The sequence below is a fragment of the Siphateles boraxobius genome, unplaced genomic scaffold, assembly GCF_051911475.1.
Source record: "Siphateles boraxobius isolate OS27281-9 unplaced genomic scaffold, OSU_SipBor_1 138, whole genome shotgun sequence".
NCBI classification, from domain to species: domain Eukaryota; kingdom Metazoa; phylum Chordata; class Actinopteri; order Cypriniformes; family Leuciscidae; genus Siphateles; species Siphateles boraxobius.
The window spans coordinates 598,273-607,500 of NW_027508742.1; the positions used below are offsets into that span (position 1 = coordinate 598,273).

A 9,228-nucleotide genomic window follows, 5' to 3' on the forward strand; every position below is an offset into this window, starting at 1 on the left:
TGAATAACTGATTAGTAGAGAGCACGGTGATGCATGAAAGGTATTTTAATAGGTTTTTTAACTTTATGTTAAGTTAAAAGAATATAAATATTTCAAAATTATATTTTACCGTCACTAATTGTATTTGGTATTAAATGGGACCTAGTTCGAAGGGAACACCCCTATTTATTATAGTTAATGATCATATTGTGTATTTCCGTGAGTTTTGAAGGGGCTGCACCTGCGAGGAGCGTCGTGACGTCACCGCGGGTTCAGGTTGCGTCGCGCGCGCGCGTGGCCCGGGATTTTTACCGCAATGCATCAGAACTCAGCGAGCGCGTGAACGAGCCTCTCAGAATGGCGTTTAAACCCGGCAGATCAGCGACACCCGATCATAAACATCAGTCTAATGCTTGAGGATTATTACACGCGAGTCAAAAGGCAAGTTTCAGATCTGTGTGCATGATTACAGTGATGATGCGTTCATGATCAGTGATGGAAATATATTCATAAATGAATGTGCATGCGTTGCGCGCGTTTATTCGGATGCATGTAAACATGCACAGATATAAATGATGTAAACACTGATCTCAGGTCTGACGTCTGATGATTGGCTGTGTTTCTCTGGCCTGTTTTCACACACAAACTGATGCTTGTCTAGTGTTCTGCAGGAGTCCATCACATCTGCGGGACGGGGCCCTTCAGAACCTCAGAACATGAAGACCCCTCACTGTGGACTCTAGAGTCTCAGAAGCCCACGAGAGAGAGAGACAGAGAGAGAGAGAGATCACGGTCGAGCTCAGTGTCTTCTGTGAGCATCATGGACTCGTGTGTGAGACATCTGCCGGTCCTGTGTGTGTTCTTCACAATCTCAGGTGAGTCTGACCTGCTGGGGTCCGGGGCCCTCAGGGAGTGATAGGGGTCCGGGGCCCTCGGGGAGTGATAGGGGTCCTGTGCCGTCAGGGAGTGACAGGGGTCCGGGGCTGTCGGGGAGTGATAGGGGTCCGGGGCCCTCGGGGAGTGATAGGGGTCCGGGGCCCTCGGGGAGTGATAGGGGTCCGGGGCCCTCGGGGAGTGATAGGGGTGCGGGGCTGTCGGGGAGTGATAGGGGTCCGGTGCCGTCAGGGAGTGACAGGGGTCCGGGCTGTCGGGGAGTGATAGGGGTCCGGGGCCCTCGGGGAGTGATAGAGGTCCGGGGCCCTCGGGGAGTTACAGGGGTCCGGGGCCCTCGGGGAGTGATAGGGGTCCGGGGTCGTCAGGGAGTGACAGGGGTCCGGGGCTGTCGGGGAGTGATAGGGGTCCGGGGCCCTCGGGGAGTGATAGGGGTCCGGGGCCCTCGGGGAGTGATAGGGTCCGGGGCCCTCGGGGAGTGATAGGGGTCCGGGGCTGTCGGGGAGTGATAGGGGTCCGGGGCTGTCGGGGAGTGATAGGGGTCCGGGGCCCTCGGGGAATGATAGGGGTCCGGGGCCCTCGGGGAGTGATAGGGGTCCGGGGCCCTCGGGGAATGATAGGGGTCTGGGGCTGTCGGGGAGTGATAGGGGTCCGGGGTCGTCAGGGAGTGACAGGGGTCCGGGGCTGTCGGGGAATGATAGGGGTCCGGGGCTGTCGGGGAGTGATAGGGGTCCGGGGCCCTCGGGGAGTGATAGGGGTCCGGGGCCCTCGGGGAGTGATAGGGGTCCGGGGCCCTCGGGGAATGATAGGGGTCCGGGGCTGTTGGGGAGTGATAGGGGTCCGGGGCCCTCGGGGAGTGATAGGGGTCCGGGGCTGTCGGGGAGTGATAGGGGTCCGGGGCCCTCGGGGAATGATAGGGGTCCGGGGCTGTCGGGGAGTGATAGGGGTCCGGGGCCCTCGGGGAGTGATAGGGGTCCGGGGCCCTCGGGGAGTGATAGGGGTCCGGGGTCGTCAGGGAGTGATAGGGGTCCGGGGCTGTCGGGGAATGATAGGGGTCCGGGGCTGTCGGGGAGTGATAGGGGTCCGGGGCCCTCGGGGAGTGATAGGGGTCCGGGGCCCTCGGGGAGTGATAGGGGTCCGGGGCCCTCGGGGAATGATAGGGGTCCGGGGCTGTCGGGGAGTGATAGGGGTCCGGGGCCCTCGGGGAGTGATAGGGGTCCGGGGCCCTCGGGGAGTGACAGGGGTCTGGGGCCCCATCAATGCAAAAATCAATGCATTTTTAAATCAAACTTATTTTTTATTAAATATTTTAATTGTTTTACCCACATTAAATATTGATTATTTTAATCCTTTTGATCCCATATTTATTACTGTATTATTTATTTAAAACAATTTGTATTTGCATTTATTTTACTTCTTATTTTATTTAAAAAATATGAAAAATAATTGAAAAAATAATTAATACATTTGATGAAAATAAATACATACATAAACCAAAAATTTTTTAATTTAAATAATTAATTTAACAGAAATTTATAAATGTATAAATTTAAATAACACATATGACTACTAACAGTACTGTTGATTAGAAAATAATGCAATGATGGAACATAATATAAACTGATATTTTCCAAACAACAAATGTATTTATGAAATTGTATTTATGAAATATATGAGATGTTGTCAGTGTCAGTATGAGTTTGATCTTTCCTCATGAGAATATGACGCTGCTGGAGAGTGTGTGTGTGTGAGTGTGACACGTGTGTGTTTCTGCAGTGTCCGTGTGCAGCGGCGCATGCGCAGAGGTGGACTCGGACACCGAGGCCGTCGCGGGAAAAGCCTTCAAGCTCGGATGCATTTCCTGCAAGATGCGCGGAGAAGTGGAAGCCACGGCCACCGTAGACTGGCACTTCCGGGCGCGCGGACAGGACGAGTACATCCACGTGAGCGTTTGAGCGGGAAGCGCTCATTCAAAACAGCAGTTCATATGAATGAATTCAACTAACTAAATATATTTGATTGAAATAAGAAATTGTTTAAAATTATTCGATTTTAATTCAAATGAATAAATTGATTCAAATAAATACTTAACTAATAAATGATTACATTTAATGTAAAAAAGATTGAAATAAACTAAATTTTCTGTTAACAAATAAAAACATTTCATTAAAATAATAAATGGTTTAAAATAAATGAATAATTGATTTCAATTAATATATTTAATTATAATGAATAAAATTGATTAAAATAAATATTTAAACAATCAATGAATACATTCAAAATGAAAAATATTAAAATAAACACAATTTTAGGTACTCAAATAAAACATTTGATTAAAATAATGAATTGTTTAAAATAAATTAATAATTAAATAAATAATATATTTAATTAAAATAAACAAGATGTGTATGTAAATAAATAAATTATTGATAATAATAAATTGATTAAATGAAGTAATATTTTAAATGTATAAATTGATTAAAATATATAAATTACATTCAAATAACTAAATAAATAAATAAAATGGATTTAAATTAATAATAATTAATACATTGAATGTAACAAAGATTAAAATAAACAAAAACATTTATTTAAACAATTAAAACATGATTAATACAAATTAAAAAACAAATAATACATTTGATTAAAATAAATACAATTCGATGTAAATAAACAAAAACATTGTATTAATATAAATAAATAAAACATGATTAAAATAATTGTATTTAAGTACATACAAAAATGTTATACATTTGACTAAAATAAATCTATTAAAATAGAATAATAAAAATGTATTTAAATAAATAATACATCTAACAGTAATGTAGAAAAGAATGCAATGATGTAACACACCGGTAATAATATACACATATTTACAATATACATTTTTACTGTGTATTTGTTTAGCCGTTATACATAAAAATATACGATGTCAACGCAAATGTGGGTGTTTTTTTCAGAGGACTTGTAATATAGATGGACTGCAGCTTTTATGAGACTTTAATGGTGATTTTTTTATTATTATTATTATTATTATTTTGTATGATGGACAGATTTACAGCTACGACGGAGAGGAGTCGAACATCATCGACGACCGTTTTCAGGACCGGATGGAGTGGCACGGCAGCAAGAAAACCTTCGACCTTCAGGACGCGTCCGTCGACATCCTGAACGTGACCTTCAACGACTCGGGCGATTACCGGTGCGTCTTCAACCGGATCCTCAGCTACCAGCACTACGAGTACTCCACCATCGCCAGCAAAGAGTTCCACCTCACCGTCGTGGCCAAAGGTACGGCGTGACCATGCTCAAATCTCTGTAATGCATGACGTACAGCGGCTGCCACTGTTTTAGGACCATTCCATGTTTTTCTGGTACATAAAAACAAAATACATAAATGAAGAAAAAAAGCCACAATTAAAAACAAGTATCTTCATGAGCACAACCACTGGAAATATGTCCAATTCAGCAATCTGCTTATGGAGCCGCATCGAGATCCTCATATCTCTGGAAGTGAGCTACATAGAGCTTTAAAAAATTAGATGCAAAAAGGAAAGTTTGTTAATAATTGGAACCTTAAAAGACATTGAGATATCTGTAATACTTCTTGAGTTACAGACACACAAACTTTGGTTTTCGACCGCTGAAAATGGGTCAAATTGAACAATTTACTCCTGGAGCCGCATTGAGATCCTCATATCTCTGGAACTGAATCATATTGAGCCTTAAAAATGAAGATAGTAAAATAAATGTTTGTTACGAACCAACATCTAAAAGGACATTGATATATCTTTAATACTTCTTGAGTTACAGACACACAAACTTTGGAAAAAGACATGATAAAAGTGCTTTTTTCCCATTTTCAGCCGTCACCGTGGGCATATAATGCAATAAAGATTGCTAAAGTCAACAGATTTTATTAATAGAGCCACTGATCTCTGTGTAAAACTGAAATCGTCAAGCTGCCGTCTTTCTGAAGCCATTTCCCCCTCCTGTAATTTGGCTCCTAATCACAGATGAAAATTGAAAATTGACGCCCTCTGCAAAACAGAGGATTACTCCGTAAATATACATGCATGGCATTTCATATTTGACTTTCATCCCTATTTATGTTTGTCTTTCTTCAGAAAATATGTTAACAAAAATATTAACAAAAAATCTGTGTGTGTGCGCTTGTGTATGTGTGTGTGTGTGTGTGTGTGTGTGCTCGTTTGTGTGTGTGCGTGTGTGTGTGTGTGTGTGCCCGTCAGCCACGCGCGGGACGGCCTCCATCGTGTCGGAGGTGATGATGTACGTGACGATCATCGGGCTGCAGCTCTGGCTGCTGGTGGAGATGATCTACTGTTACAGGAAGATCGCGGCGGTGGGAGAAGAAGCTCTGAGAGCCAGCGCGTGAGTGTCTGCAGTCCATTACCTAAAACATTAAACATCTGCAGACTCAGGCTCTGTCACACACCCGGGGCACTACTTATTACACACACACACACACACTCTGCTTATTACACACACACACTCTGCTTATTACACACACACACACACACTCTGCTTATTACACACACACACACACACTCTGCTTATTACACACACACACACTCTGCTTATTACACACACACACACACACACACTCTGCTTATTACACACACACACACACACACTCTGCTTATTACACACACACACACACACTCTGCTTATTACACACACACACACTCTGCTTATTACACACACACACTCTGCTTATTACACACACACACACACACACACTCTGCTTATTACACACACACACACACTCTGCTTATAACACACACACACACACACACACACTCTGCTTATTACACACACACACACACACTCTGCTTATTACACACACACACACTCTGCTTATTACACACACACACACACACACTCTGCTTATTACACACACACACACACACTCTGCTTATTACACACACACACACTCTGCTTATTACACACACACACACACACACACACTCTGCTTATTACACACACACACACTCTGCTTATTACACACACACACACACACACACTCTGCTTATTACACACACACACACTCTGCTTATAACACACACACACACACACACACTCTGCTTATTACACACACACACACACACACTCTGCTTATTACACACACACACACTCTGCTTATTACACACACACACACACACACACACTCTGCTTATTACACACACACACTCTGCTTATTACACACACACACACACACACACTCTGCTTATTACACACACACACACACACACTCTGCTTATAACACACACACACACACACACACTCTGCTTATTACACACACACACACACACTCTGCTTATTACACACACACACACACACACACTCTGCTTATTACACACACACACACACACTCTGCTTATTACACACACACACACACACACACTCTGCTTATTACACACACACACACTCTGCTTATTACACACACACACACACACACACACTCTGCTTATTACACACACACACTCTGCTTATAACACACACACACACACACACACTCTGCTTATTACACACACACACACACACTCTGCTTATTACACACACACACACACACTCTGCTTATTACACACACACACACACACTCTGCTTATTACACACACACACACACTCTGCTTAATACACACACACACACACACTCTGCTTAATACACACACACACACACACACACACTCTGCTTATTACACACACACACACACACACACTCTGCTTATTACACACACACACACACACTCTGCTTATTACACACACACACACACACTCTGCTTATTACACACACACACTCTGCTTATTACACACACACACACACACACACTCTGCTTAATACACACACACACACACACACACACTCTGCTTAATACACACACAGGGACGCTCAGCAGGACACAAACATGCCAAATATGATAAATAAGTTACATTTACAATGTAAAAGATTATTACTGTGTACATAAAGATATGATGAATCCGGCTTCTCCTGTAGATACTCTCACTTTAACACACACACACACACACACACAACTTTAACCTCACGCACGAGCAGATTTGTTTCTTCGCTAGAGAACCGTTTAGTTTTTCCGTTTGTAAATGCTGCTTTGTAAATAAAAAAGATCCGTCGTGGCGCGAGCACAACTGGCTTTTAAAGGGAATGGGAGACGAGACTCTGATTGGTTTATTGCACGTTACGCCCAAAACAGACCCATTACTCATTAAGAGAATAGGAACGACCCGTTTAAATCATGCGCCGGGAACACCGACCATTTTTCCCGTCTCTAAACTAGCAAAAGTGGATTGGGACAGGCCGTGAGTGCACGTGCGCCGTGCGCTTTAGACCATGAGCTTAGATCGTTCAAACGGGGCCGATAACACTAAACCGGCAGATCAACATGGGCTATTTGTACAGTAAATTCATTCGTCACCATCAGACATTATTTGTTAATGCATTACCTTATTGTAAAATGCTACCTAATCTCTTAACATCTTCATGCCTTATAGTCGCATTTATCAGATTCGAGACGGATGATCATATAGTTACATTTTGTGATGGTATAAAGATTAATCTAATAGCCAGACTAAAAAGGTACGTCGTGAAATACGGGTTCTCGTCACGTTATTGTTGCAGAAGCAAAGACTTAAACATGAACTCATCGTGTTGCGTTTGTGTTCTTTGTTGCAGTGCGGAGTATTTAGCCATCGCATCGGAGGGCAAAGACAACTGCGCTGGTGTGCAGGTCGCAGAATAACACAGGTGAGATAACTAGCAGCGACAGGCCTGTTTATGCTACACACAAACACAACTTCCTAGATTGTTGTTAGCATGTTTTAGCATGTTGCTAACATGAATTAGCATGTTGCTATAATAATTTGGCTTGCTGTTATCATGTTTTAACATATTAACAAACATGTTGCTAATGTTTTATCACAATTGCTAGCATGAATTGGCATGTTGCTATCATGAATTAACATGTTTTAGCACATTGTTAACATTAATTAGTATGTTCCAAACATGAATTAGCACATTTCTTGTTTTAGCATGCTGCTAGCATTTTTCAGCCTGCTGCTACCATGTTTTAGCATGTTGCTAGCATGTTTTAACACATGGCTAGCATGAATTAGCATGTTGTTGACATTAATTACCACATTGCTAGGTTTATTTATCATGTTGTTAATATTAATTAGCATTCTGCTAGCATGTTTTATCACATTAGCATGATTCACTATCAGGTATTTACACATTACTAGTATGATTAAACATATTGCTAGCATCTTTCAGCACATTGCTAGCACGATGCTAACATTAATTTACACATTGCTAGCATGATTCAACATATTGTTAGCACAAATTAACATGTTAAAACGAATAAGCACATTTCTAGAATAATTTAGCATGTGGTTAACATTATATAACATTTTGTTAGCATGATTTAGCATAATTGTAGCATGTTTTAACACATTGCTAGCATAAATTAGCATGTTGCTAACATGAATTAACACATTGTTAGCATTAATTAGCATGCTGCTAATATGAATTAACATGTTAGCATTAATTAGCATGCTGCTGGCACATTTTAACCCATTGCTAGCATGGATTAGCATGTTTTGAGAATGCTTTGCTAATGTTCCCATTAACTTATGAAAACTGTTGTATTAAAATAAAAAAATTACCAGTTTATTTAATGATTTAAAAGTGTTTTTTTTTCTTCTTCTTGGTTTTGTGAACATTAAGGGAAACATTGTATCATTCTTCAAACATTATGGAACGTTACTTTTGAATGTTCTCTGAACGTTCTGAAACAAGAAACATTTGAAAAACGTTAGACGAACATCTAACTAAAACATTTCCGAGAAAATGCTCTATGATCGATGTATAATAATGTTTTTGCGCTAGTGTTTAGAGAACATTATTAAAGATCAGGGGCCTGATGTATAACGTTGCGTACGCATTTTTCCACGCACATATCGGGATTTATAAAAATACACTTGGCGTAGATAAGTGCGCACCGTAAGGATGCTCTTGACCGTGCGTACGCACTCTTTTAGAAGAGTATGTGTTTTGGCGACACCGATGGTGAGCTGGAGTTAAATGTCTTTTTGGTCACTTTTAGACAGAAAATCTAAAGAAAATTATACATATACAGAAAGATAATACACATATAATTTCACAAACCAAGCCTATCACATGACGCAAACATCCGTCCCTTCTTAAATGTGCGCGCCAGCGAGCGCGTTTGGCTGTTTCGTGAAACTGACAGCACATCCGCATTTCATATTTTCCTGATGTCTTGTACCGTTAAACATGTTATCACGTGGATGGATAATCATATG

At 41.6% G+C, this 9,228-nt stretch overlaps 1 protein-coding gene across 2 annotated transcripts in view; it reads left to right on the forward strand.

Moving 5' to 3' along the window:
• The first annotated feature begins 280 nt into the window (after positions 1 to 280).
• LOC143738121 (sodium channel regulatory subunit beta-1-like) overlaps positions 281 to 9,228 on the forward strand; it is an 11,222-nt gene continuing 2,274 nt past the window's right edge. The window contains exons 1-6 of one of the 2 annotated variants that reach the window (XM_077230046.1): positions 281 to 420; positions 641 to 854; positions 2,647 to 2,813; positions 3,924 to 4,161; positions 5,121 to 5,262; positions 7,580 to 7,651. In XM_077230046.1, the coding sequence (XP_077086161.1) occupies positions 800 to 854; positions 2,647 to 2,813; positions 3,924 to 4,161; positions 5,121 to 5,262; positions 7,580 to 7,646 (669 nt within the window). In that variant the 5' untranslated portion in view covers positions 281 to 420; positions 641 to 799 and the 3' untranslated portion in view covers positions 7,647 to 7,651. The remainder of the gene's footprint in view (positions 421 to 640; positions 855 to 2,646; positions 2,814 to 3,923; positions 4,162 to 5,120; positions 5,263 to 7,579; positions 7,652 to 9,228) is intronic. The other variant, XM_077230045.1, reaches the window with a different exon arrangement.